The sequence below is a fragment of the Setaria viridis genome, chromosome 9, assembly GCF_005286985.2.
Source record: "Setaria viridis chromosome 9, Setaria_viridis_v4.0, whole genome shotgun sequence".
NCBI lineage: Eukaryota > Viridiplantae > Streptophyta > Magnoliopsida > Poales > Poaceae > Setaria > Setaria viridis.
In genome coordinates, this window is record NC_048271.2 from 7,351,987 (window position 1) to 7,377,824 (window position 25,838).

At 45.9% G+C, this 25,838-nt stretch overlaps 4 protein-coding genes across 5 annotated transcripts; 2 read left to right on the top strand and 2 right to left on the bottom strand.

The window, feature by feature from the left end:
- Positions 1-2,101: 2,101 nt before the first annotated feature.
- Positions 2,102-10,886, bottom strand: LOC117838994 (protein CASP). 2 transcript variants are annotated; one of them, XM_034719215.2, is made up of 18 exons: positions 10,587-10,886; positions 9,608-9,897; positions 8,981-9,130; positions 8,455-8,543; positions 8,218-8,327; positions 8,025-8,119; positions 7,273-7,325; positions 7,025-7,190; positions 6,386-6,478; positions 5,904-6,032; positions 5,672-5,791; positions 5,297-5,377; positions 4,233-4,340; positions 3,736-3,879; positions 3,273-3,371; positions 3,112-3,184; positions 2,532-2,624; positions 2,102-2,431 (listed from the first exon to the last, which is right to left on the bottom strand). In XM_034719215.2, the coding sequence occupies exons 1-17, from the start codon at positions 10,720-10,722 to the stop codon at positions 2,542-2,544; spliced, it is 2,019 nt and encodes a 672-aa protein (XP_034575106.1). In that variant the 5' UTR covers positions 10,723-10,886; the 3' UTR covers positions 2,102-2,431; positions 2,532-2,541. The 2 variants fall into 2 exon arrangements, with proteins under 2 accessions (XP_034575106.1, XP_034575105.1); XM_034719214.2 differs by having other exon boundaries at positions 3,105-3,184; positions 10,587-10,883.
- A 4,349-nt stretch (positions 10,887-15,235) lies between these two features.
- On the top strand, positions 15,236-17,514 carry LOC117836146 (ACD11 homolog protein). The gene is made up of 4 exons (XM_034715523.2): positions 15,236-15,797; positions 16,301-16,473; positions 16,767-16,912; positions 17,158-17,514. The coding sequence occupies exons 1-4, from the start codon at positions 15,516-15,518 to the stop codon at positions 17,262-17,264; spliced, it is 708 nt and encodes a 235-aa protein (XP_034571414.1). The 5' UTR covers positions 15,236-15,515; the 3' UTR covers positions 17,265-17,514.
- Positions 17,515-20,248: 2,734 nt separating this feature from the next.
- On the top strand, positions 20,249-22,026 carry LOC117840593 (uncharacterized). Its single transcript, XM_034721115.2, has 2 exons — positions 20,249-20,754; positions 21,426-22,026. Exons 1-2 carry the CDS (start codon positions 20,368-20,370, stop codon positions 21,594-21,596), a joined length of 558 nt encoding a protein of 185 aa, XP_034577006.1. The 5' UTR covers positions 20,249-20,367; the 3' UTR covers positions 21,597-22,026.
- A 1,143-nt stretch (positions 22,027-23,169) lies between these two features.
- LOC117840592 (heat shock 70 kDa protein BIP2) lies at positions 23,170-25,403 on the bottom strand. Its single transcript, XM_034721113.2, has 2 exons — positions 24,119-25,403; positions 23,170-24,034 (listed from the first exon to the last, which is right to left on the bottom strand). Exons 1-2 carry the CDS (start codon positions 25,401-25,403, stop codon positions 23,280-23,282), a joined length of 2,040 nt encoding a protein of 679 aa, XP_034577004.2. The 3' UTR covers positions 23,170-23,279.
- Between the last annotated feature and the right edge of the window lie 435 nt (positions 25,404-25,838).

A 25,838-nucleotide genomic window follows, 5' to 3' on the forward strand; every position in this document is an offset into this window, starting at 1 on the left:
GCAGCTTTGTTATAAAAGTTCTATTCAATAATAGTAAAAGGAAGGCAACACAATAAGATCTTTCAAAAGGTAGCAGAACCCTGAGAAAAAGCAAAATAAAATAGTATATTTCTTCTCAAAAAGGCAAAAGGAGAGTTATTATTGTTTGTATTATTTTACATACATCTCTAACATCTATTCCCTACTTGCGAGAAATATGATAAATCTTTCCTAGCTGAAAAAAGAATTTATCGCAGACATTGACAGCATGTCGACCCATAGTAGTCCCCATCAAGCAACGTCACTATCTTTGCTCGCGCACACAATTTCTCGCAAAACCTACAATGGTTGTATATGCAATAATTATGTATGATAACTCTCCCTTTGTTCTCATTCTTATATATGCTCGGCCATTTATTTCTGAATGGTTGAACAACTCTAGCAAAAGGAATTTTGTTCCCCCGCATGTATAAATGTGACTGTGAAACATTTGGAATGCAAGTTGCAACAAGCATATTTGTAAAGTGTGGTTCACTTTTGTTTTAACCTCGCAGGTCTTCGGATCCTCTCGAGACTCCCAAATAGAATGCACTAAACCTTATATAGTTTATTTTTTAAAAAAGAACCCCTCCTCAATTTTGGTGGTCCGGCCACGAACAAATTCACCCAAGTTTGTCTCCATTGAGCAACCACAATGCAGTGAAAAAGCAGTTCATAAGCAATATAATATTTCATTCAGCTCTCTTATCCCATTGTGCAAGCGGTCCATAGAAGAGAAATAGTAAAAGTTACCCATACCTATAGAACTATGGACATCCCATAAGATAATAAAATAGCATATGTGAGTGCAGCATTAAACAAATAGGGTGTATAGTGCAGCATTAAGCAAATAGAGTAGTTGGCAAGCCATGTAAACTGTTGCAAGCCAGCAGGTTTCTGTTGTGGCCTTTTCTATAGCTATTTTTTTTTTACCTCCGGTAGGATCCACCTTTACCGTTTACCATTGTGGTTTTTTCTGTAGTCGTGGACTCCCAGCCGTAGATCCATCTATTTTGATTGTTTTGCAAAATACATTGTGGTCGCCTGGGGTGAAGAAATAACCGTGTATACTACTTATATTCCTTATCCGCATGTGATCTCATCAAGGACTTGTGGCCCACGTGTCAACTGTCAAGGCTAATGGCTTCAGGCTCCCGCTCCAAATTTTCCCCTCGCGGCGCACTTTTTTTTTTATGAACCTCGCGGCGCACTTGACGGATAGGCACGCCAGATCACGCCGACGGCGACCCGGGGTAGGTCCCAGGCGACGCCGCGCCCCCCGCGCTAAACACCTCCGATCCGCGGTGACGTGGCCGCATCGATCCCATGGGACGCATGTGGCCCGTACGCAAAGATCACGCCACGACCGGTGGTTTTCCATTTCCTCCTCGCGTGGCCCCCACCTCCCTGTACCTCCCGGGGCCCACTACCGTACTGGGCGAGAGGCTCTCGCCGCCCTGTGGGGTGTGGGTTGCGGCTATTCCCCATTCGGCAGCCAGTCGTTGATGGCTCCCCGTTTGGTGCCTTCCTTGTTCCCCCGCCATCAGTTGTTCTTGGCCGTGGCCAACTGACCCCAGTGAATCGACGACGATCCCGTCTCTTTCTGGAGGCCTGCTGGTGCGAGTAATCCTTCGCTTCGCCGCTTGGCAGGGTTATTATTCGGTCGCTGTTGCTGCCGCTTGTGAGCGCCATAGGGTCAGAAATGGATGGCAGTGATAAGTGAGGAACCACGTAGCTGAACTGGATATCCTGCTCGGTCCCTGTTCCATGTTTTATAGAAACTTACGGTACTTATATTTCTTTATATGTGCTTTCATAGTTTTTACTTGAATTGCACGCATCTAAAATACCTCTGATTGAAAAGAATACTACAGTACTTATTTCTTTGTATGTGCTTTCATAGTTTTTTTACTTCAATTGTACCATCTAAAATACCGCTAATTGAGAAGAGTTTTTTTTTATAAAATGTGTACTGATGGGAATCGTTATCAAATGTCTGCCTTGCGTTACATCACTCGTACATATGCTAGTAAGATATTGTCTTTCGACCGCACATCTAAACTATCAGAACACTGTCACGGTCTGATGGCCAAGTGTGTGCTTTTCATTTACCAAGAAAATGGTAGTGAATAATACAACAGTATACAGAGACTTAAAAGTCCAATGCCCTGCCCACCCCCTGCCCCCAAAACTGGAAAACTTTTATCTACAGAAATATATCCAGACGCCTAAGGGAACAGAGAAAACAAGTCAATTGCAATTTCAGTCGTGATCCTATGAAGAGATTCTATTGATCAAAACCCACAAGGTCTCAGCTTCTATGATACTGTCGCATGCAACTTCAATTTAGAGCATGTGTGATAGCGTCTGATTGCCAGCATCCAGAATGCTTTCATCATGTCCAGGTGTCATGCTGTGCAAATAGTTCATGTTAGCCATGCTCGGGAATTTAGTCAAAATTTGTTTCTAAAGGCTCAGCTTAAGTTGCTATAGCTATAACGCTGTATACTTACTGGAGATAGCTCAAAGCTGACATTCTGTACAGCAACGTAAATACAAGGAGATGCAATCCAATGCTGTAGAAGAATATAAATGTCCGGGCATACCTGTGAGCAGAAAATAAAATATGTAATATTAATCTCTCATTTCAGTCCACTTCAAGACTGAGTAAAGAAACTCTGGCGTCATGCAGCACAAACGTATCTTTCATGCATCATGAAAGTTTGATATGTCATTTTCAACAGTTTCGCACGCTAAGAAGCTAAAATTAATAAAAGGTGACAGCTAGTATATTGACCCAACATATGAAATTTAAGCACACCTGCTATGACTAGAGCATACTCTCAAGAAGCTACAGCCAAAATAACTACTTTTGTATCACAAGTAATGCACCTCTGCCTAAGTCATTGGGGTCGTTACTATTTCTTTCAAATGTTCTGGCAAATTGAAAATGGTCAAATAGAGACATCTCTAACCGTCTTCACAATCACCTACTGGTTATTATCAAACATCAGCATACAGAATTAAAACAAAAACAAAAGGAGAGAGATTGTGTTTTACACAAAGGGAAGAAGAGAGTATTGTACTTGTTACCAAGGAGAAACCGGCCACTACTGAGAGTGATTTTATCTCTTAAACCAAGCTCCTTGTATCGCTGATCCTTTTCCTGTGCACGAAAAAGGAAAGTGTAAACAAACTATGTGCAATAATATACATACAAGTATTGCTAATGATACGTTAAAACACATCTGTACCTTCTTCGAAAAAGCAGCAAAAGGATTTATGTCATCCTCGTACATTTTCTTGTACTTTGCTTCAACATCTGAAGAACCACTTTCAATATCTTCAGCATACTGAAACAATACATCAAAAGTCAAATGATAGAAAACACAACTAAGACAAATTTACTCCCTCCATTCCAAATTATAAGTCATTCCAACTTTCTTGGAGAATCAAAGCATCTCAAGTTTGACCAAATTTATACAATAAAGTACTAATATTCATGATACAAAATAAGTACCATTAGTTTCTTCATTAAATATATTTTCATAGTATATCTATTCGGTGCCATAAACCTTTATGATCCTCTCTATAATTTTGGTCAAACATAAAATGGTTTGAGTCTCCAAGAAAGTTGGAATGACTTATAATTTGGAACGGAGGGAGTATATCATAAATTGGAACGGAGGGAGTATATCATAAAGATTTATGATAAACCTTCTTTGGTCCTCTGGAAACAATCTTGTCGTGGCTGTAGTCCTGGACGTATCGAATCTTCCCATAAAGTTGGACATTATCAGCTTTAGTTTTTTCTAGTTCAACAGTAACCATTTCGTACTTCTCCTTTAATTTCCTCAATTCCTATGATACCAAATAATAATTGTCAGCAATGCTGTTGCACCGTCATGTTTTATATAGTAGATACACATCATTGATATAAATCGAATCCCACGAGAAGTATAACATAACCAAAGCTTGGATGACAATCAAAGCAAATGGCCATGTCATCTGAAATTCACTCCTATAAATATTAATCTAAAGGTCAGTGCGATCATCTATAAAGGCATAGAGCATAACCACAGTGGTTCTCAAGCTTTGTCCAATGCCTTAGTAAATTGTGAAACATGCTGGATGTACTTATCTGAGGACTAGACAACCAATTTTACTTAACACTAAAACGGTGCGGCCATTTTCTAGACGTTCACCAAATATACCTCCTCAGTTTCACGTAGTCGTGCACGGAAACGATCCCTCTGGTTGCAGATGACCTTGAGCATAGAATTTTGATCTTGATCAGGGGATGCATGCCTTGGATCAGTACCCTGTAAAATAGAAACTTACGCATGAATTTGTGAAAAGTGACCATCCCATTATGTGCATTAAGGGCAGCTAAAGAATCAGAGTTATAATCATCTATCTTTACAGGCCTTCATATTCCTCTTAACAAACTGAAATTGCAACCGCAGATAGATGGCCGAAGGAGTGTTTCCTTAACAAAATGTTTCAGCAGTCAAAATTCTAGCCGTAGTACATGCATTTATAGCCAACTATGTTACCGATACTACATGTTCGGTACAAATCTAAAGGTGTAACGTAAGCAAAATTCGCACACATGACACATTTGCATATTACTACCAATGTGTAGAACGGACTCAGGTGATAAACATCTGCATATACTGCAGTGCCAAACAACAATTATACTTTTAGGGGATGTTATTACTCTTGCTAGCATGTTAGCAAAATAAGATTATTGGCACTTTTATGTTTGTAGGCAATGGATCTTTTTATTAACAAACTGTTAGTACGGAACAAATTGTACTTATTGGGTCAAAGAAGTAACACAATGTGCAAACGGTCACATGCAACAAGATGGGGAAATATCATGTGCACAACAGCATATGCACAAACTCAATCACATGAGCACATCCCTCAGATCAAACCTGAGTAGCCCAAGTTGGGGGGTGAGAGTTCTCTCATTCCTCTTGGGCTGAGTTAGGCCCAACTGGATTTAGTCCAATTAAAAGGGTGATGAGGGAATTCCCACCTCTCACTTGGGCCATTCAGATTGGATCCAATATGGATCAGATTAAGTTTGTGCATTGTGCACAAATATATGGCTGTGCACTTGATATTTCCTCTAAGATGATAGCCATTAATAAGTGACCAATTGTAATACAAATATCTAAAACAAACTCTAGCAAGCATATCCCCAGATAACAAGAGGCATTGCAGAATTACGGTTTAGTCATAATAAGTGAACCTTTAAAGTAGAAATTACCTCTGATGCTTCACTAGTGCCGATTTCTTGAAGATCCCAATCATTCAAAAGTGAACCCCTCCTATCAGTTGAACTGTAGCCCTGCACAGAGGATAAGAACCATTATTTACGTGGGCTGCCGAAAATGGAATTAGGGCAATGACATAGCAACCTTCTGGTTTGTAAGATCCACATTACAGAATTATGTAGCTTCTAAGATCCGCATTACGAATTATGTAATTATATCAACATAGTAACAGCACTCAGACAGTCAAACTGCAGTCCTAAAGTGTTAACGAAAACAAAACAAATGACACTATGGATTTTATGGATATTTGTAAGAAATCAAGAATAAACAGGTGCTAGCAGAGTTATCAAAGGAGCATGTGAAATAACCTTTAGTATGTCATCCTCAAGTTTCAAAATCAACTTTTGCTGCTCTTCAACCTTTGAAGTTAGCTCAGCTATCCTTTTTTCAGCTTCCTCAAGAAGACTTGTCTTCTCTGAGATTTTTACCTTCAAAAACAAAACTTATCAGCCAGTTCCAGAAGATAAAGATGCTGTTAGAGAAAGAATTGCCTAAACAGCAAAAACCCCGCAGCTTGCAGCATCCAAACCAGAAACCAACCTTCAGTTGTGTTAGTTCATGCTCCATTTTACGATTCTTGTCAAGAAGCAATGCTTCCAACTTGCTCATTTCTTCACCATTGGTAGCTAGCTCCCAGTCCTCAGCTTCAATGGAGTTGTAACCAACGGCCTATTGAACAAAATACCGGTTATAAGCACAAATAAGGACCAAAGAGTCAAAATATAGTGGAGTATCATGTAGCAACGACAAAATGGTACATTTTAACCACAAACATATCATTGTAGAATCACCATCACCAAGGCAACAAGACAATGGGGATCATCTAGCAAAGAATGCAACACAGGAAATCTGATCCCATGTTTGAAATTGCATTGCAGAACCAATTTTTATACATGGAATATAGACACAGTTAAGAACTTAGGAATTGGCATATTAAATTACCAACTGTGGTCTCAAAAGAAAGGGGGTTTATTGTTATGATTGCGAGTTTGTGACATGCAGATGTATTTATGTCATGATACCTGCAAAATCTGAACCTTTTTCTTGAGATCATCGACCAGTTTTCGTGTGGGTCGTTCTTGAAGCTCTTTCTTCAACTCCATAAGAGCACTTTCCTACAGATGGAAAATTAGTTAACAAAAAATATAAAGAAAAGGTAAAGTTTAGTTGCATAGTTCCAGGACATACACATGCCAAACCGGTTTATATTTCTACAGAAGATAACTGATAGAAGCAATAAAATATGCACCATCCTTTTTCCTCACTAAAACTGTTCTTTCATTGTATGTGCTCTCTAAGAGGAGATACAAACCAGCAGGATATACTGATGTCTGTCCAACTCATGCATAACAATTTACGATCGAGGTGAATGAAAAATGCCAGATGAACATTGACAAAAGCGAATAAATGAGCATTTACTGAACTACTTTAGGAAAATGGATCACATTGGGTTGAGTAACTAGACAGGTTATGATCCATAAATGATAAATCGAACGGGGAGGTTTTCTAAATAAGCCCTTTACAAAAGTTTACTTAAAGAAACCCGCAAAATAAACAAAATAGCTATAATTTATATTTAGTAATCAGCATCAAAAATAATTTGTTCGTCAAAGAACATCAGTTACCAAGTTTACACATAACAGCCTTTAAGAAGTCAATACCTTTTCAGTGAGTAAAGCAGTCAACTTCTTCAGCTCATTGACATGCATTTCTCTCTCATTTGATAAAGTACTTTCAATATTGCGAAGTTCTGCATTTAACTCCGAGATAATCTTTTCCTTGGCGTTCAAGGAACTCTCAAGTATATCACTTGATTCCAAATAATCACTGTGGAATTATGTAGTTCAGATAACAAGGTCAACAAAAAAACACTGCTAAAAAGCTGCAAAATGGGGTTAAAAAAACTGACCTACTCTTGCTTGCATCTTCATTTGTTGTCTGCAACTGAGAACGTAGATCCCCCTGCAGGAAAAAGGGAAAAAAGTGTATTACAGAATGGTATCTTGGGGTCATGCACTGAGCAAGCAAATAACTTTATGGATTCCCAATCAAAGCATCCTATGCAATTCACTCTGTCCATCAGAAAGAGTTTAGACCATGCGAACTTAAAATTTTCAACCATTGCATAATTCAAACTAAGTTATTTTCAACAGGTTTTCATTGAGTAAACATACTTCATGGTTTGCATAATTCAAACTTAAAAGGCAGGGAACAGCCACCAAAGTACATCATCCACAACTTCATGCTAACATTTAGGAATCATAATTCACTGAGTAAGAAAAAGATTAAGCCTTAATATAGAACACACTAAAGAGCATTATTTCTTGGAAAGTTACGTGGCTAGCTCCTCAATTTCTATATAATGTAGCGCCATTTGGTTCATGAAATCCAGCTTGGTTAACTTGATTCTTTTACGGATGTAAAATCATCAGAAAATTTTGGTTGGTTTGTTGGACAGGTGGGTGGTTGGGTACAAATCCATACAGCTTCTTGAAGTACCTGCTCATCATAGAAATAGTGTGTTTGGGGAAAACATGGAAAAACAGAAATGACCGCCACTAAATCATAACAAATTGACACTAGTCCATATGTTAGAACCATCCACATGGAAAAGTTATGCAGTCAGAAACATTAAAGTTGAATTGCAAATTGCAAGGTTACCTTTTCCCTCTCAAGACTGACTAATCGTGCTTGCGCACGTTCCACTTCGTCCATCAGAAGGCTGACTTCAGCCTCCTTTGCAGTTCGATCCTCCTCTGAATGAAATGAGATGCTTTAATTCACTAGAGCATTTAGAATATATTGTGCCCACTATGTCTGAAGATGATCATAGTAGCACAGCTTAGAAAAAGACCTGACTGAGTGCGAAGCTCAAACAATTGGCTTTGAGCCGATTCATGTAGTTTCTGCATATTCTTTACACTTTCTGTAGCTTGCCTTAGTTGGTCCTGCAATGACCGTTCCCTACAGTAACAACAACAGAAAGGTCAAAATATACGGTACAAGTCAAGGTATATGAATCAGCCTTTGGTGTTAGCTGGGGTGATAATAGAGCCAGGAGTTTTCATATTTTCAGTTAATTTTTGCATACCTATCTTTAAGGGCTTCCAAAGTTTTCTGACTATCTTCAGCCATGCTTCGCTGCTTCATTTCAACCATCTCCCTCACTTTCTCCTCCATCTAAAATCGTTGGCAGGTTAATTGAACATGAAAGTATTGCGAAGTAGAAAAATCTAAAATTGAGCAATAAAGCTGGCATTTTAATCTATCTGGACTAGTCCAAAATATTTTTATAGAAGTTATCAGACTAAGTCTAAAGGCTTGCTACTGTTAGATAAAACAAATTTTCACCCTCAATACACCAATTAGGCAACACTTACATACAAACATGCTTATACAAAATAAATTTTAGCTAATAGTACGACGCTCAAACAAAGTTACCTACACTCTGAAATCTGGAGAAATTTAGCATTTTAATCTCCATCACTCTATGCATAAATTGCCACATATCACTATTTAGGAAGGAACTCATTTTTTAGAACTGATCTCCGAGACATAAAAGAAAAACAAAAAAAACATGAAAATAAAGCAGACAATTGAATGGCAACAGAGCATACCTGCTGTTCCAATTGGCGGTTTCGCTCTTCAAGTCGCCTAATTGTTGCCTGCTGGTTCTTCAAGTGCGCAGCTTCAGCACGGTATTCTTCAAGCTCTAGTTTCATCTTACGGTTTTCAGTCTCAAGTTCAGATAGTTTCTGGTCTTGATCCTGCATGCATTGAAATCCTTAAAACTAGAATTAATGATTGCAGATGAGCTTCTTGTTAGGAAAACTAATTCAAGCTCAAATGTAAAGTAAAGTGAAAACCCGTGATTTTATCAGAGGAATCATAACAAACCATCTTTTGACAAAATTACTACCGCATTTTACAGTTTGAAAACCTACCGCCTATATGTTTCTATGTTGCAATAAGCTAGCTTTTGTTGATGGATGGTAGAATACAGTTGGGTGAAGGTGATTTGCTACAACAGAAATACAATCTAAGAATTTTAACCATATAAAACTACCTTATGTGTTTGAGAAATCACTACGAGATTATAACTGCTGTTTCTCTTTATGATAACATGAAATCTTACAACCTTGGAACCGTAAGGACATATTTCTCCATTTTTTCACAGTATATTGCAAGTACAAGGGAAAACTGAATTAGAAGAGTAAGAAAAGAAAATATTCGAAAGAACATACAGCCATAGAAGCAAGAGCTGGATATGGATCAGGGGCTTCATAGAGCTTCTGATAGATGTTGAGAAATGCATTTTCTCCGAACTTTGCTCTCTTTGTGAGTTTATCAACTTCTTCTTGATAACTCTTCAGCAAAGAGTTAAATAAACTCAGCTTCTCATCTGAAGATGCCTTTTTGAAGTCCCGAGTGTTCTCAGCAAGCTTACGTCTGTTCTTTTGGCTAGTCTCTTGATTCTCCGCAATCTTTAAACCCTGCTCATCCAAACCGCTTCTCTCCTTCTCCAAATCGAAATCTAGCGTGCACAAGAAGCCAGAGTCAGAATTACCACCACTGATAGCATTCCGCAGTGCAAGACACTTCACAGTCAAAGTTACCTCAATGTTGCTAAATCACAAGATGAAACCACAAATAGCATCGAAAAGTACCACAAGCTCAAAACACTTGTTCTCATCTCTAATTCATCACTCAAAGGCAATTGTGATGTTGCAAACTCTATAGACAAAGCTAATTTAGGACAGTAAAATTATCCAAGCTTCTCAGAAATGGGAAGTCTTAAGTTTGAGATGGACACTAAGCATTCTGCACTGAAACTGTTTTCCATACTTGTGTCAGTGGACCATGAATAATGTCATGAGCCACAAGGTCTTCACTCCTAGAGACCCATTCAGATTAAGACTTGGAGTTGGAGCAATCAATTTGACAAAGTGCGCAGAGCAAATGCAGGCGGATAGCTATGGCAAAACCAAATGCATGCCAACATTTCAGGGCAATTAAGATCCGTTCAGTCGAAATTAGCAACAGATTCTAATGATACCTACAACCACTACAGGCGAGTACGAGCGGGCGCGAACAGGAACCGCGATTCCACACAGCTAACGCGGATGATCCAATCCAACTGCTCCCCGGAGCTCACCAGTACGAACCTAACTCCGCCTACTCGACGAGTGGAACACAACCATCAGGCCAAGGGTCGAGGCGCACCTTTCCAGAAGTTGCAGACGACGGCGAGCGGCGACGAGATCGCCGCGGCGGCCGACGACTGGGGCGGAGGAGGGGGAGGCGGCGGCGGCGAGCGGTCGCGGTCCGACGCGCCCGCCTGCGCCGGCGGGGGCTCCATGGGGGCACGCGCGGGTGTCCGGGGATCTGGACGCCTGGATCTGGCAGGGCTGACGGCGACGACGCGCCGAGTGGAGTCGGGTATATATGTGATCTGCTTCTTCAGAAGTGGGTTTCGTGTAGTTGTCGCAGGTCGCAGCGACGGGATTGTGTCTCGTGGTCGTGGAGTGGAGCGGTGGAGATGGCGACGCCGCGACGGGAGGAGGGCACTGGGTTTGGTTTGATTCAACTGCTGGTTTTCGGAGGCTCTTCGAGTGGTGTTTTCTAAAAAAATTTCGCCGTATAAATGTCAGTGAAAATTGAAATTTTGAAGAAAATATTCCTTTTAGTTTGGTGGATTACCAAATATGTTCGCTGCTGTATTTTTCATGTGATGCTGGTTTTCTGTGAGGAGGTTTTCTGATTTTTGATGTGATAAAGGCAACTCTCAATATCGGCACAAATAAGATCGGTAGTTAGTTAATGCAGATATGTGGTTTTGGTCTAAGAAAAATTAAATTCCTGAGTACAGTGCTCTATACCAACCTTGCTTGAAACATAAGACTTCTATAGTTAACTTGTAAACCAAATTATATAGAACCTTTGAGTCTGAATATACAAATATTCCAAACATTAATGGCGCAACAAAATAGAAGGTATTTGTGTTAATGGGCTATTTTTTAAAAGAGGTGACATCTACAAGATGTTTGGCATGAAATGTGTGCAGCCCACATTCTCTCGTGTGCAGCAGGTCGGCCAAATTTTAGGTCGTCAAAGCCCACTAGTAAAAGCTGCAAAATTGATGTTAGCGGGCGGCCCAATAAAAAAGTCTAGCGATGCACGCTGTCCGCTCGGGAGGGGAAAGGCGCCAGCACGAACGGGCTCACTTCTGGATCTTGACCTTGTTCTTCCAGAAAGAAACCCTCGCACGCGAATTCTTCATGGGTCTTTCGTGAATTTTTCGTCTCTTCGAAATGAAACTACAGACATGTCACTTCCTTGGTTGGACCGCGGAAATAAAATCTCGAGTCTCATTCGGCCATTCCCATCCGCGTAGTTTTTCTCTCCATCACTACGGGATACAGGAACATTGCCGAGTGACTGGGGCACTCGGCAAAGCTCCAAAAACACTCGACGAACCCTTTGCCGAGTGTAACACTCGGCATGGGCACACGGCAAAAAACCTGCCGGCAAACAAACTTTGCCGAGTGTATTTTGCCGGGCACCCGGTAAAAGCTTTGCCGAGTGCCTAAAAAACACTCGGCAATAATTTCAGAAAAAAATAAAAAAAATAGTCGCTGACCGCCGCCGCCGTTACTGGCCCAAGCCCTTCCTGGATCTCGCCGCCATCTCCCTCCTCCTGGCCAGCGGCGCCGCCATCTCCCTCCACCTGGCCCGCGCCGCCATCTCCCTCCCCCTCCATGGATCTCGCCGCGCCACCACCGTCTCCCTCCCCCGGCCCGTGCCGCCGTTGTCCCCTCCGCCCCTGCCCACGCGCGCCGCCGTCTTCCTCCCCCGGCCCGTGCCGCCGCCGTCCCTGCCCACGCGTGCCGCCGTCTCCCTCCCCGTCCCTGGATCTCGCCGTTGGGGGAGGGAGGGAGGGAGGGGCGGCCCCGGCCGCCGGATGTCGCCGATGGGGAGGGGGCGGCCGGAGAAGGAGTGGGAGGGAGAAGGAGCGGGCCGCCACCCGGATCTCGCCGGTGAGGGGGAGAAGGAGGGGGCCGCCGCCCGTATCTCGCCGAGGAGGGGCGCGGGGAGGGGGCGGCCGCCGGGGGAAGGAGTGGCGGCCGACCACCGCCGGATCCGACCCCGGGAGGCCACCACGGCCCCCGCCCACCATGGCCTCCGCCGGGGGAAGGAGTGTGGCGGCCGGCCACCGCCGGATCCGACCCCGAGGGGCCACCACGCCCTCGCCCACCATGGCCTCCGCCGGATCCGGCCTCGAGGGGCGGCGAGGCAGAGGAGAGGGAGGGGAGGGGGCCGGGTGGGGGGGCGGTCTCTGGCGGGGTGGATTAAGTAATTGTTTGTTCGCCGAAGGTTGAAACGTGGACTCTCGGCAAAAAAAAATTTCTCATTTTTTTTCGTTTTATAACACTTTTTTCTCCATTTCTTTCGATATATTTTAAAATACTCCATCAAATTACCTCAACAATATATATTTGATTGTTCTACTCATATTATTTCATTATTTTATGCGGTTATAGTTCAAATTCAATTTATATCAATTAAAATTCTATAATTGCATTTAATACATTAAAATTATCTAACGGTTCCAAAAAATTACAAAAATTTCACATGAAACAATTTATGTTCTCTACTGCCTATACAAAAAGTTTTCTAGTCAAAAGAAAACTCGACAGTCATTCTAACTCCAATTCTTATCGAATCCTTCTCAATGCTACTATTCTTTTTCTGAGATGCTTCGGTTTGTAAACATTGTACGTGACAAAATGTGCGAAATCTTCTCAATTTTTTTCCACAGCCTTCACGTATGATATCATCACATAATGACAAATCTCATGATTTTCAGACTTTGCTTGCTTTTTTTACAATTTAAAAATCATTCGGCCACATGTTCGTGGTCGTGTTTCCTGAACAAAATGTTTAAAATTTCTTTTCATTTCGTGGGTCATGTCTCAAATTTGGCTAAATAACATGAATATCATTTTTCTACTCATTTTATTCTATAATTTGAATCACTTGCAGTTCAAATTTGACTTATACCAAAATTTTCCTTAAAATACAATTAATTAAATAAATATAGCAAATAAATCCAAAAATATACCAAATTTTAACATGGAGTACCACATGTTGTATGTGGGGAGTAGAAAAAATTTCAAGGTGAAAAGAGGAAAAAACTTATTTTTTTGCTGAGTGTAAAAAAACACTAGGCAAACCCCCCTCTTTGCCGAGTGTCTTTTTTTGACACTCGGCAAAGTCCCCTCTTTGCCGAGTGTTTTTTTTGACACTCGGCAAAGAGGAGGGTTTGCCGAGTGTTTTTTATTTGACACTCGGCAAAGCCCCGATTTGCCGAGTGTTTTTTCTTTGCCGAGTGTTTTTAGCTTGGCACTCGGCAAAGAGCTTGTTTGCCGAGTGTTCGAAAAAAAAACACTCGGCAAAGAAAAAACACTCGGCAATTTTTAGCTTTCCCGTGGTGCATCTCCTCCTCTCTCCATTCCTTGGTAGCGAACTTGCATGCGTCTAGTTTCAAAAAAAAAATTAGTTTCCAAAAAAAAACTTGCATGCGTCTCGAAACAGAGTGCTTCCGGGACAGGGTAGGGCCAAGAGGCGCGAATAAAAACGCCTAACAAACGAGATAAAATTCGACGGACCGGATATTCTGTGGTGCCGATGCCTAGAATAACGACCTCCATAATGCACAGCATGTGCAGCTAAGCTCCGGCTGTACGTGCGCCACCTGCCAGCTCTCTCCAACGACAGTTGGGCCACCGGGCTTTCGAGTTGTCGCGGGACCTGCGCGGTCGACCCCGCCGCAGCTCATCGCCGGCGCAGACGAGGCGGCAGGGATTGCCGGCCACGGCCAGGGTTGGCTGGCTGCTCGAACTCTCGCTGCGGAGATTGCTGATTGAATCTTCATGTATTGTGTAGGACGTTAGGTCCAGAGTCCAGAGTCCAGACTGTGTCCACTGGTGCACTTCGCATCAGTTCATAATCTGACGTGGGAACAGCTCCATGCGTGCTAAAGACGTTGGCGAATAGCGACACAAACGTCCGGGAGCTCATTCTAAACAGATTTGCGTTCTCTTGGTGAATAAAAATGGCACTGCCACTGAATAGTATGCGAGAATTATCTCGCCTTCGGTACTTGCAAGGACTGCCAGAAAAAAGACACCGGATTCCATGCAAACAATATTTACCCCTCCGAAAGCGAGATTTATTTTATCTAAATAAAGTCAAACGATTTTAATTTCAGATATTGCAAAATGGACAATTCGATGGGGTTTCTTGTGATGAAATCCGCCTACTCGAAAAATCAAGTCGCATGTGCCATACTAACTGTGGCGTGAATCAAGCAACTTCTCTATCAAACAAAAAACTATGACATGCTAGAACTATGGCGTGAATCAAACAACTTTCTACCAAAAGTATGGTATAGTTTCGTCAAAGTGTTTTAGTCAGACAAATATTGCTTATCTTCTAACCTGAGAAGGCCAGAAGGGGCACCCTAAATATGTGTTTTTTAATAAAAAAAACATAGAGAGACTATGATTCACGGAAACTGTTGCTCCGTAGATTTGTTACAATCTCGATAAAATTAGCCTAGTTCGTGACATTCGCTCCAAATTTAGAATGCCGTTGCACCACGATTCTCCCGTGTTTAGATAGATGAAGAAAAAGGCCATCTTTTTATTTTGTTTTCCCTTCCTGCCAGTTCCGCCACTCCGTCACTGACCACCACCAGTCCCTTTCGATTCGGTTACGACTCCACCTGGACTCGCCTCAATTCTACACGAGATGCCTATATAAAGCAGGGCCCGATTCGCCGAGCCGTTGCCCCTCGAATCCTCTTTCTCTCCCACGGCAGAATTCCAGTTCCGGCCGCCTCCTATACATAGGCCAGCCAGCCTCCCCACCCCCTCCCTCCCCAAGGCACCCAGGCCCTGCCGCCCTGCCCAGCCAAGCCGCGCGCGGAGGTGAGGCGCTCGCATCGCACACCTCTCGCCGCGCTATATCCCCGGGGGCGCCGGTCCCTCCCCCTCTCGCCGCGCGTCCTTCGCCTCCGATCCCCCGCGCCACCACCGCTGCCACCGGTGCGCCCGTCAACAGCGGTTGCGCGTTCCTCGAGAGGGCAGGATGCTCGGGTTCAGGACGCAGATGCCGTGGTCGTCGTCGGCGCAGGCGTCGGCGCAGGAGCAGCTGTGCGAGGGGACGGCGGCCGTCGTGGCGGCGCGGCAGGGGATGGAGACGCCGCTCAAGGAGGTGGCGGAGGCGTTCGAGGAGCTGGCGCGCGGGATGGACGCCGACGCCGGGGAGCTCCGCCTCGCGCCCTTCGGCGACACCTGCGCGCTCGTCTCCGTGCTCTTCAGCAGCCTCGGCATGGCCTTCAGGTTCGCCGAGATCGAGTACGTCACCAAGGTGAGCACCCGACGACGAACCCGTCTCCCCTTCGCGATTTTTACGGGCGATCCCTTTTTTTTTCGTTTTCTGCCTGAGATCTTTTTGCTTCGGTGTTGGCGTTGTTTCGATCTCCCGGCTAGAGATCCAAAGAGTTGACAGCGTGACGTGTATTGTTTTTGACTTTCATCAGATCTTGCAGCGTCCACCGACGTTACCCAAAAATCCGGATTGAATTATTATATCTTTTCCTTTCTCTTACATAAAAGAAAGTAAAAAAAATGAACCTTTGCATTCTTTTCCTTCACAAGGAAGTTCCTGGAAAGAACGTTGCCGCGTTGATTTGACTTCCAGTCGATTGCGTGCAGACTCTTTCAGGATTGTCATGGTCGGCGATCATTTAGTACTGTACTAATACTAATCAAAATGTCGCACGTACCCTCTGATTTGTTTGGCATGGGGAATAGTCCCCTCAAGAAATGTAACGCGCTTTACCATATCTGAATAACCGTCCATTCATCCAGGTGAACGACCTCATCGGCGCGGGCAAGTCGTACCGCACGCTGAGCGACATCCTCGACAAGGACATCGAGAACGACTCCGTCAAGAAGCAGGGCAGCCACTCCCGGAACCTGCGCAGGGTCCGCCTCGGTCTTGGCCTCATCAAGGCTCTCTTCGAGCAGTTCCTCACCACCGAGTACGTCTCCTTGCCTTCACCCAGACACAAGTATCTGAATCTCGTCACTAAAGTCTGAACATTTATAGGCAACTTGTCTGAATATTATCGTCCTGTACACAACGTTTTCTGTCCTTTATATGATGACAACTGCATGATCCCAGAAATGGTTGTTTGCTGATAAATCTATTCACCAATTGCCAAGTGGTGCTCGTAAGATGTAGCATATATAACTGCCAAGTGCCATGATTGGCAAGTTGTCTTTAAGAAAATTATTGACAGCTCCCTCTGTTCCCTGGCACTTTGATTTTCAGGGGTTGTTCATTGTATGATGCTGCCACGACAGCTTACGGGCAGGTCTGCGCGCCATTTCATAGCTGGGCAATCAGAAAGGCTGTTGGTGCTGGCATGTACACTCTTCCAAGCAGGGAGCAGTTGATAGTGAGGCTGAACGAAACTGGTAAGTAAACATGATCACCCATCGTGTTCTGAAGGATCAATATGCTTATCAGCCTTCGAAATCTGGGTTTCCCAGAAAAAAATTCACCTTGAATTTTCCTGGAATTGATCGGAGGTTCTGCAGACGATCATTTCATTGTTTTTTAAGGGAAATTATCAAACTTTTAGGATCCTCGGGTTCAGATGTCCTGCTATTTTTTATATATGCCAAGTGTTAACAGTTCCCTTTATTGATTGTTCCTGCAGATTGCTCTGTGCAGAAGGAGATGAGGAGATACATTGATGCTTCTAGTCCTATTATAGAGTACATCGATAACCTCTTCCTCTCGAGGAACATTAGCCTAGATTGGTGAACTGATCTGAACTGACTGAAGATCAAGTTTGTAGCTTGTTGACAAGCTGTTGTTGCTGCCATCGATTTATTCTGTTCATAGTTATTTATTCAGCCTTGGTGGGTGGTGGATGCTCCCCTTTCTTCCTTTGTTGCACGCACGGTCTCGTGCTTGTATTGTACAACTGCATGATTATCCTAGCACAACATTGATATTCTTTCCAACTGTCCACATAGAAATTGATGGATAATGCAACGGACTATTCGGATAAGTACAGCTCTCCCTGCTCCACTAGCAGATCTCGCTTTTGGTTATCCACAGAATTCGAAAGGCTGCAAGAGTTTTGAGGCCTGAAATGTAGAATGGGACCTTTCCTGTTGTTCTCAGTGTCAAATATAAGTTACCTGTGTTCTTTTTAAGTGGAAAAAGTGTATTTGCCGTCCCTCAAATATTGCAAAGTGCGATATTTATCCCTCATGTTTCATTTGATACAAATCAACCCCTTAACCATATAAATCGATCCATTTATCATCCTCAACTTATTTTAATGATAGTTTGGTGTCATGTAACATCGGTTTAGACCTTATAATCATCTCACTAATTACGGCTTAGCCAAAAATCATCGCTATAATAGTTCATTTGGAATGGATCCAATTCTATTGAATCAATTTTGTTAATTTTGCCATTAAAATTTTTATGGGGTGGCCAGTTTAGATTATTTACTGAATTTTTTGAGCTGACTAAAGCTGATTAGTCAGTGATTACATGGCATAAAGTGCCATTAGATGACACTAAACCATTGTTTATCTGGGGTGGGGATGATAAATGCACTAATTTAGTTAGAATGAAACATGAGGGATGAATATCACACTTTTGCAATACTTGAGGGAAAAAATAGACTTTTTCCTCTTTTTAATTAATTTTGTCTATGTGTTAGAGCATGAACATGGAAGGTGTTTACATGCAAATTCTAAGAAAATATAATTTTGTCACGCAATTAAGCATTCATGAAAAAGCCATCAACTCCAATAAATTATTTCCTCCGTACATAACCAATTTATAGCGTGAAGAAAGAAACAAATTCATTCATTACATAGCCACCTTATCTAACCAATCTCATTTTACATGCTCTTAGAGCTTAATTATCCAATTAATCTTTTTTTTTCTTTTTTAAGGTGTGTATTAGGATTTGAAAAGGTCAATCTTATTAACCTTTGACTAGTTAACAATTGGTTTAATTGTATGCATCCTTACTGTACAAAAATTGTATTTGCATCAATATATTCACGTATGACCTCTCACTTTACAACTCTTAAACCACAACAACCCTCCGAAGTGGCATTCCACTTGGCATCCATATCACCACATTTTTCCAAATATACTAGTTGCGCCATGAGCTAAATACATATTTTCCTTACAAAAATATTTTCTTCACTAGCTAGTTGGGGCGAGTATCATGCGTAATTATTTTTCTATGGGTTGGTCACAAGATCAGGGTATGTGCTTCAACCCCCTTAGCTGGTACATATATAATTGAAAAAAGGAGCTCATCTCCCCTCCACTTCTTTAACCAGCTAACGAACCCTAATGCTAAGAGTTGTCTAAGGTTTCAAAAGAGATATGATTGCTATAACAAAAGTATAATATGAGTATAACATCGCCACAATCTATCATCTTTAAAATTTGAGCTCGGATGATGTGTCGTCCGAACTCAGATTTTATGAGATGGTATGTTAATTGTCATGTTATTTGAGCTTACACTATATTTTGAAGTAATTTTGAGCATAGACTGTCAGGCATGCACCCCAGGCCCACGAGTAGGCCTTGGACGGCCCACTAAGGGACGTACTCAGACAAGATCAGAACAAGGATGGATACATCCTACTCGGACTAGTTAAGTATATTTATGGAAAACTACTCGGGTCTTTACCGAGTATAACTATGTAATAGTACCCGACTAGGACTCCGGCTTGTAACCCTGCCCTCCCATGTATATAAGGGCGGGCAGGGACCCCTCTCAGCAACAACTCCAGTTCACCAAATACAAACCAACACACAGGACGTAGGGTATTACGCGATCTAGCGGCCCGAACTTTGTCTAAATCGTGTTCCTTGCGTCACCATTGATTCCTTGATTCTCGACGATCCTTACCGTATAAAAGACCACCTAGGGTACCTCCTAGGCGGGTTGCCGGTCTAAAACACCGACATAGACCATAGCAATTCTTTATGTTGTCATATATTTTCTCAAATTTAGATGGTTCCTAACTCGTTGTTTTGGTTGGTGGATTAAACAAAGGAGGTTGTGTATTTGGTTAAAAGTTTTTTTTTGAAGCAAAATCAGACTTGTGTCTATATCTAGAGTGAAAAACTATCCCACACAAATAAAAAACCAACCCCATTTTTATTGCAGGGAAGTGGGAAAATGAAAATGAAATGGTTTATATTAAGAAAAAAGAAAGAAAAGAAAAAATGCAAAATATACTGAGATTTACTCCTCATCAATCGATTGAAATCTCGGTTATCCATCAATCACCAAAATCTCTACTAGAAAATGAATGAGATTTGAGAATTTGGGGTTAGGGTCTAGGGGATTCGGGGTTGGAGGTTACCCGTGGCTTGTGGGCCTAAAGGGAGCTCCGGGAGGATCGCCAGCTGGCGGTGGAGGCGGGAGAGACTGCGGGGGAGTGGAGGCAGCGAGGGTGTCGCCGGAGTCAGGCGGTGGAGGAACCCCGTTAGGTGGCGGAGGCGTCTGGCTCCGCCAGGTTAGTGTTGGGAAGTAGAGGATGGCAACGGCGGAGGCCACCGGAGCTAGGGGAGGTGGCGGCGGCGGGGGCAGCGTCCCTGAAGTTGGGACTTGGGAGGTGTCATGCCGCGTGTGGAAGATGAAAGGAGGAGGAAGAAAGAAAAAGGAGATTGGCTGTTGGATCAAGAGCCAACGGTTGCAGGCGTTGATCGACAGAAAAACTAAATTTCATCCGGTTGATACAAGACACTTCCAAATATCTTATCTCATCTCCCTCCCCGCTCTTCCAGCTCGAGAAAGCATCCACAGCCAGGAGCTCCTCGTTCGAGCTTCTCCACGTGACCACACGCATTCACTGTGCCCCGCCGTCTCAGCCTCATGTCTCTGCTCACTTCCCCCACGCCGTTCGGCGTGGCCGTCGTCCACCGTCGCGCTGCGGCGCTTCCCCTTCTCCCCGCGAGCGGTCGAGCTGCCCTGCACGTGGCCCTCGCTCGCCGCGGCGGGGTCTCGTCCCGCACGCAGCGGCGCCTCGAGGAGCGCGGCGGAAAGAAGCGCCGCGGCGGGGTCGTGGCGCCCGACGTGGACGAGGACGCAGCGGAGGCGGGGGCGGCCGAGTGGGAAGGGGAGCCGCTGGGGTTCGAGGTGTCGACGGAGCCCATGCCGGAGATTCCGGACCCGGAGACGCCCGACTTCTGGGAGGGGCCCCAGTGGGAGGCCCTCGGCTTCTTCGTCCAGTACATGTGGGCGTTCGGCGTCGTGTTCGGCGTGAGTACATCCTCCTCCTCCATTGGTCCTCATGTAATCCATACTCATTAGTCAAGCGCTCAACAAAGTTAAATACATCCAAAATATTAGATATCCCTGCGCTAATTGGACTCCTCCATGGCTACATGTTGAATTATCTGCATATAGAAGTAATTGCGAAACAGCTCACTCTAAGCTGTTAACGTTAGTGTAGTTTTAAATTGCAGTGTGATATTGTGAGCTTTAGCTTGACATGTGAATCTTGATTGCGCATCTGAATTTGTTTGTAGTAGTAATAGCTACTCCGTATCATTCAAAATCCATTATATGGAGGACTAGTTCCGCTTTTTGATAGCAGTTATTTACCGCACCCGGGCTAAAAAGGATCATTTCCAGTGGCTAGTGGCCTAGCGTGTGGCAGATTATGTTATGCTGAAAACAATCATGAAATTGTTTCTTCGTGTACTGCTTAAGAAGACCTACTGTAGGATTATTTTGTTGAGTTACATCACTGAATGAAACATTTTGATTTTTGTTTATTGGAACTTGGCCTACATCCATGTTGAACTTGTTTGCCTTGAAAAAGACTTTGCTCACGGTTCCTCAAGTATACACTTTTAATTCTCCAGCAATGAGACGTGGTAGTAATTTGTGGGTTCTCAGCTTTGCATCAATGTGGCCTACTTTTGCAGCTCATTGCTTGTGGTGTCGCGGTGGCTACCTACAATGATGGCGCAACAGATTTCAAAGACACTCCTGCGTACAAGGAATCACAAACACAGGAGTTCCCTGAGGAGTCTGAATCATCAAGCGCTGATGTGTTTGAAGGCAATCCGACTGAGGTAGCACCAGCTCTTGAGTAGGACTGTGGAGGAAACACGGGTGAGAGAAGACGATGTCTCTCTTTTATTTGAGGTATAGCCTATAGGGCCTTACCTGTAAAGTAGCCGGTAAGACATGTAAGGTTTGGTTGAAATCATAATGCTCAAAAAAACTGGCTGGTGACTATTGAGCACTGAATTTTCCCTTGGATGAAAATATAGATGGCTAGTGGTGATGGAATTCAAGTATTCAACTGTCAGTTGTACCCAGAAGTAGGGAAAAAGAAAAGAGAGCAAGGATTGCCATCTTTCCTGTATTTTGCATTCATCGTACCCTATACCATCATAGGATGCTTTTCATGCATATAGTCCAAGGAAAATGTATATAATTCAAATGAATTTCACAAGTTACATTCTGTACCGGCACAATTCATCATGTCTCTCTTGGAAAATTTTGGAGTACTACTGTGAATTCCCTTCTGCAACATGTGGCATAATCAGATTCAGTTTGGACCCTTTTTTTCAACTACATATGGCTCATCCAGATCCAGCTACCGTTTCAGACTGCCATGCAATTTGTGCTTCAATGATAATTTTCACTGCGCATCATTTTGGCGTATCTCAGCTGCCAGTGAGCACCCAAGTTACCCCAAAGGGGAGGCACTGCTGTACATGGCTGAGCTGGCTCAACCGCTGGAGCCCCAACCAACCAACGCCCACGGGACGTGCACCGGAGCACACAAAAGCGCCATGGCTGGCCGGTATGGAATTCCCAGGCGGACAGGGAACCGTCGTTAAAGTGGACAGGCAAATATACGCATCGCACGCTGCTGTTCTTGAGCCATGGCGTAACTTTTCACGATCCGGGACAACAAAAGGAGGGCGGGGCCGTCCTCTTTGCGGAGCTCGCTCACACGATCCATGGCGCCGTGGTTGCGCGCGGCACGAGAAAGCTACGGCAGCGGCGTCCATATATGTTAGCTGCCCGTTCGCCATTCCTGGCAGCTCCCTTCCTGCCGAGGAACACGATGGCTGCGTACGCGGTGATCGCCGCGGAGGACGCGGCGCAGCTGGTGTCCCTGCTGGCGCCCCTGCTCGTCGTGGCGCTCGTCGCCGCGGTGGTCGCGTCGGCGTGGGCGGACGGGGCCGTGCGCGTGGCCGCGGCGCAGGTGGACGCGCAGGCCGGGGAGTGGGCGCGGTACGTGTTCGGCTCGGAGGACGCGGAGCTCGCCGCGCCGCCGAGCCCGCTCCCGGTGGCGTGGCGAGGGGAGCACGGCTGAAGGCCTGAGGTAGTAGTCTACTAATCTGGTGCGTGGAATGCGGGCGGCATAATTCGCTGATGCCTTAGACGTGTGCGATGCTTATAGTTGTCAAAGCATCCTCTCTTCGTCTCGTTCACGGATCAAATATTATGGATCCAATGTTCTCGCAAAGTGTCATTATATTGTGATAGTATCTTACCATTTGATTGATGGATGTACTGCTACCTAATGACTGTCAATTAGTGAAAGAAAAAGTAATGATGATGAATTAATGATTTACTAGCAATAGCAACTACCAAGGCCTTCACTCAAATCACTTTACAATAACTTTTTATTTACATCAGGATTCCCTCCAAACACCCAGAAAACTCTAAGCTCGTCAGTCGTCACCCAGAATTCTCTACGGCTCGTCGCCCAGAAAACTCTACACGGAGCAGCTGGCGATCAGCCGATCTCGATCACTCTACAGCTCGTTCACGTCGTCCTCGTCCGCGGCGCCGGCCGACCCGCCCGCGCCGCCTCCGCTCTTCTCGTACACCTGCTTGATGATGGGCCCGCACACCTCCTCTACCTCCCTGAGCTTCTCCTCGAAGTCGTCCTTCTCCGCCGCCCGCCCCGCGGCGCCGTCCTGCTCCTCCAGCCACTCCAGCGCCTCCGCCAGGGCGGCCTCCATCCTCTCCCTGTCCTCCTCGCCGATCTTCCCCGCCATGCCGCCGGCTCCGTCCTTCACCGTGGCGCGCATCCGGTACACGTAGTTCTCGAGGCGGTTGCGCGCATCGACGCGCTCCCGGACGCGGCGGTCCTCCTCCGCGAACTCCTCGGCCTCGCGCACCATCCGGTCGATCTCCTCCTGGCTGAGCCGGCCCTTATCGTTGGTGATGGTGATGGACTCGGACCGGCCGCCGGCCTTGTCCGCCGCCGTCACGTGGAGGATGCCGTTCTCGTCCACCTCGAAGGTCACCTCGATCTGCGGCACGCCGCGGGGCGCCGGCGGGATGCCCTTCAGGTCGAACCGCCCCAGCTCGCGGCAGTCCTTGGTCAGGCTCCGCTCCCCCTCGAACACCTTGATCGACACCGTCGTCTGATGGTCCTCGTACGTCGTGAACACCTGCGACTTCTTCACCGGGATTCTCGTGTTCCGCGGGATCAGCTTCGTCATCACGCCGCCAGCCGTCTCGATGCCCAGCGTTAGTGGCGTCACGTCCAGCAGCAAGATGTCTGGCCATTGTTTGAGAACATGTCAGCAACATGGCAGCCACCCATCAGTGTCATCGATAAACTAAGGAATACGTAGTACGTTACCTTTGGTCTCGGCGCCGCCCTCGCCGCTGATGATGCTGCCCTGGACGGCGGCGCCGTACGCGACGGCCTCGTCGGGGTTGATCCCCTTGTTGGGCTCCTTGCCGTCGAACATCTCCGTGAGGAGCTCCTGCACCTTGGGGATCCTGGTGCTGCCGCCGACGAGCACGATCTCGTCTATGTCGGTCTTCTTGAGCTTGGCGTCCGCGATAGCCTTCTTGACGGGCCCCAGCGTCTTCTTGAAGAGGTCCATGTTGAGCTCCTCGAACTTGGCCCTCGTCAGCGTCTCGGAGAAGTCGACGCCGTCGAACAGCGACTCGATCTCCACGCGCACCTGGTGCTGGCTGCTGAGCGCGCGCTTAGCGCGCTCGCACTCGCGGCGCAGCTTCCCCATCGCGCGGCCGTCCTTGCTGATGTCCCTGCCGTGCTTCCGCTTGATGAGGCGGATGAAGTGGTCCATGACGCGCTGGTCGAAGTCCTCGCCGCCGAGGTGCGTGTCGCCGCTGGTGGCGAGCACCTCGAAGACGCCGCGGTCAAGGCTGAGCACGCTGACGTCGAAGGTGCCGCCGCCGAGGTCGTACACCAGCACGTTCATCATCTCGACGCCCTTCTTGTCCAGCCCGTACGCGATCGCCGCCGCCGTGGGCTCGTTGATGATCCGCGGCACGGTGAGCCCGGCGATGGTGCCGGCGTCCTTGGTCGCCTGCCGCTGCGCGTCATTGAAGTAGGCCGGCACGGTGACGACGGCGCCGGCGACGCGCCGGCCGATGTAGGACTCGGCCGTCTCCCGCATCTTGGACAGGATCATGGCGCTGATCTCCTCGGGGCTGAACGCCTTCCGCTCGCCGCCCTTCATCGGCACCTCCACGTACGGCTTGCCGCCCCTGTTGACGACCTTGTACGGCAGGTACCTGATGTCGCGCTGCACCTCCTCGTCGTCAAACCTCCGGCCGATGAGACGCTTGATGTCGAAGATGGTGCGCTGCGGGTTGAGCGGCGCCTGGTTCTTGGCGGCCTCGCCGACGAGGCGCTCGTCGTCGGTGAAGGCCACCCACGACGGCGTGATCCGGTTACCCTGGTCGTTGGCGATGATGTCCACGTGCCCGTTCTGGTACGCCCCGACGCACGAGTACGTGGTGCCCAGGTCGATGCCGATCACCGGCCCCGACGCCGACGCCGCCTTCCCCTTCTTCCCCTTCGGCGCGGAGGCGCCGTCGGCCACCCCGCACAGGTACCCTGTGCAGAGAAGAGAGAGCAAAGCGAGAGCTAGAACAGAGTGCTTCGTCATCCTCGACGTCTTCCGCTGAGGATTCTCTGATGGATCAATGGATGTTCGCCTCGTTTGTCACTTGTGAGTTGCGTCTTGCTTGGATTGAGAGTTGGAACAAGTGGGATCCTGCAAGAGCAGGCTCTGGCCTTATATAGATTCTGGCCGGCGATGAGCGTGGTAGTCGCCAGAGTGTTCTGGCCCGTGCCGGACCTCCCACCTCACACAAGGCACCATAAAAGACGGTCCACGTTAGGTGGCCAATCGCGCGTCGCCACGTAACAGGGCGGTCGCGGTGCGGTCAGATCCTTCGATTCCGTTCGGGGGTCGTCAAGTCCCACGGTGGTGGGCTGGCCAGAACAGGGTGGCGTTTGGGCTCAAGCCGAGCAGAACCGAGGCCGGCCTGGGTAGGCTAGATTTGATATCTGCAGTGTTGGGCTAAGAAACACATGATAT

Coding starts and splice junctions, on each gene's coding strand:
- LOC117838994 (XM_034719214.2), bottom strand. CDS start 10,722: ATGGAGCCCCCGCCGGCGCAGGCGGGCGCGTCGGACCGCGACCGCTCG. Junction 9,898..10,586: donor CGTCTGCAACTTCTGGAAAG/GTGCGCCTCGAC, acceptor TGTGCACGCTAG/ATTTCGATTTGGAGAAGGAG. Junction 5,378..5,671: donor TTGAGGATGACATACTAAAG/GTTATTTCACAT, acceptor TCCTCTGTGCAG/GGCTACAGTTCAACTGATAG.
- LOC117836146 (XM_034715523.2), top strand. CDS start 15,516: ATGCTCGGGTTCAGGACGCAGATGCCGTGGTCGTCGTCGGCGCAGGCG. Junction 15,798..16,300: donor AGATCGAGTACGTCACCAAG/GTGAGCACCCGA, acceptor CCATTCATCCAG/GTGAACGACCTCATCGGCGC. Junction 16,913..17,157: donor AGTGAGGCTGAACGAAACTG/GTAAGTAAACAT, acceptor TTGTTCCTGCAG/ATTGCTCTGTGCAGAAGGAG.
- LOC117840593 (XM_034721115.2), top strand. CDS start 20,368: ATGTCTCTGCTCACTTCCCCCACGCCGTTCGGCGTGGCCGTCGTCCAC. Junction 20,755..21,425: donor CGTTCGGCGTCGTGTTCGGC/GTGAGTACATCC, acceptor CTACTTTTGCAG/CTCATTGCTTGTGGTGTCGC.
- LOC117840592 (XM_034721113.2), bottom strand. CDS start 25,403: ATGACGAAGCACTCTGTTCTAGCTCTCGCTTTGCTCTCTCTTCTCTGC. Junction 24,035..24,118: donor GGGCGGCGCCGAGACCAAAG/GTAACGTACTAC, acceptor AACAATGGCCAG/ACATCTTGCTGCTGGACGTG.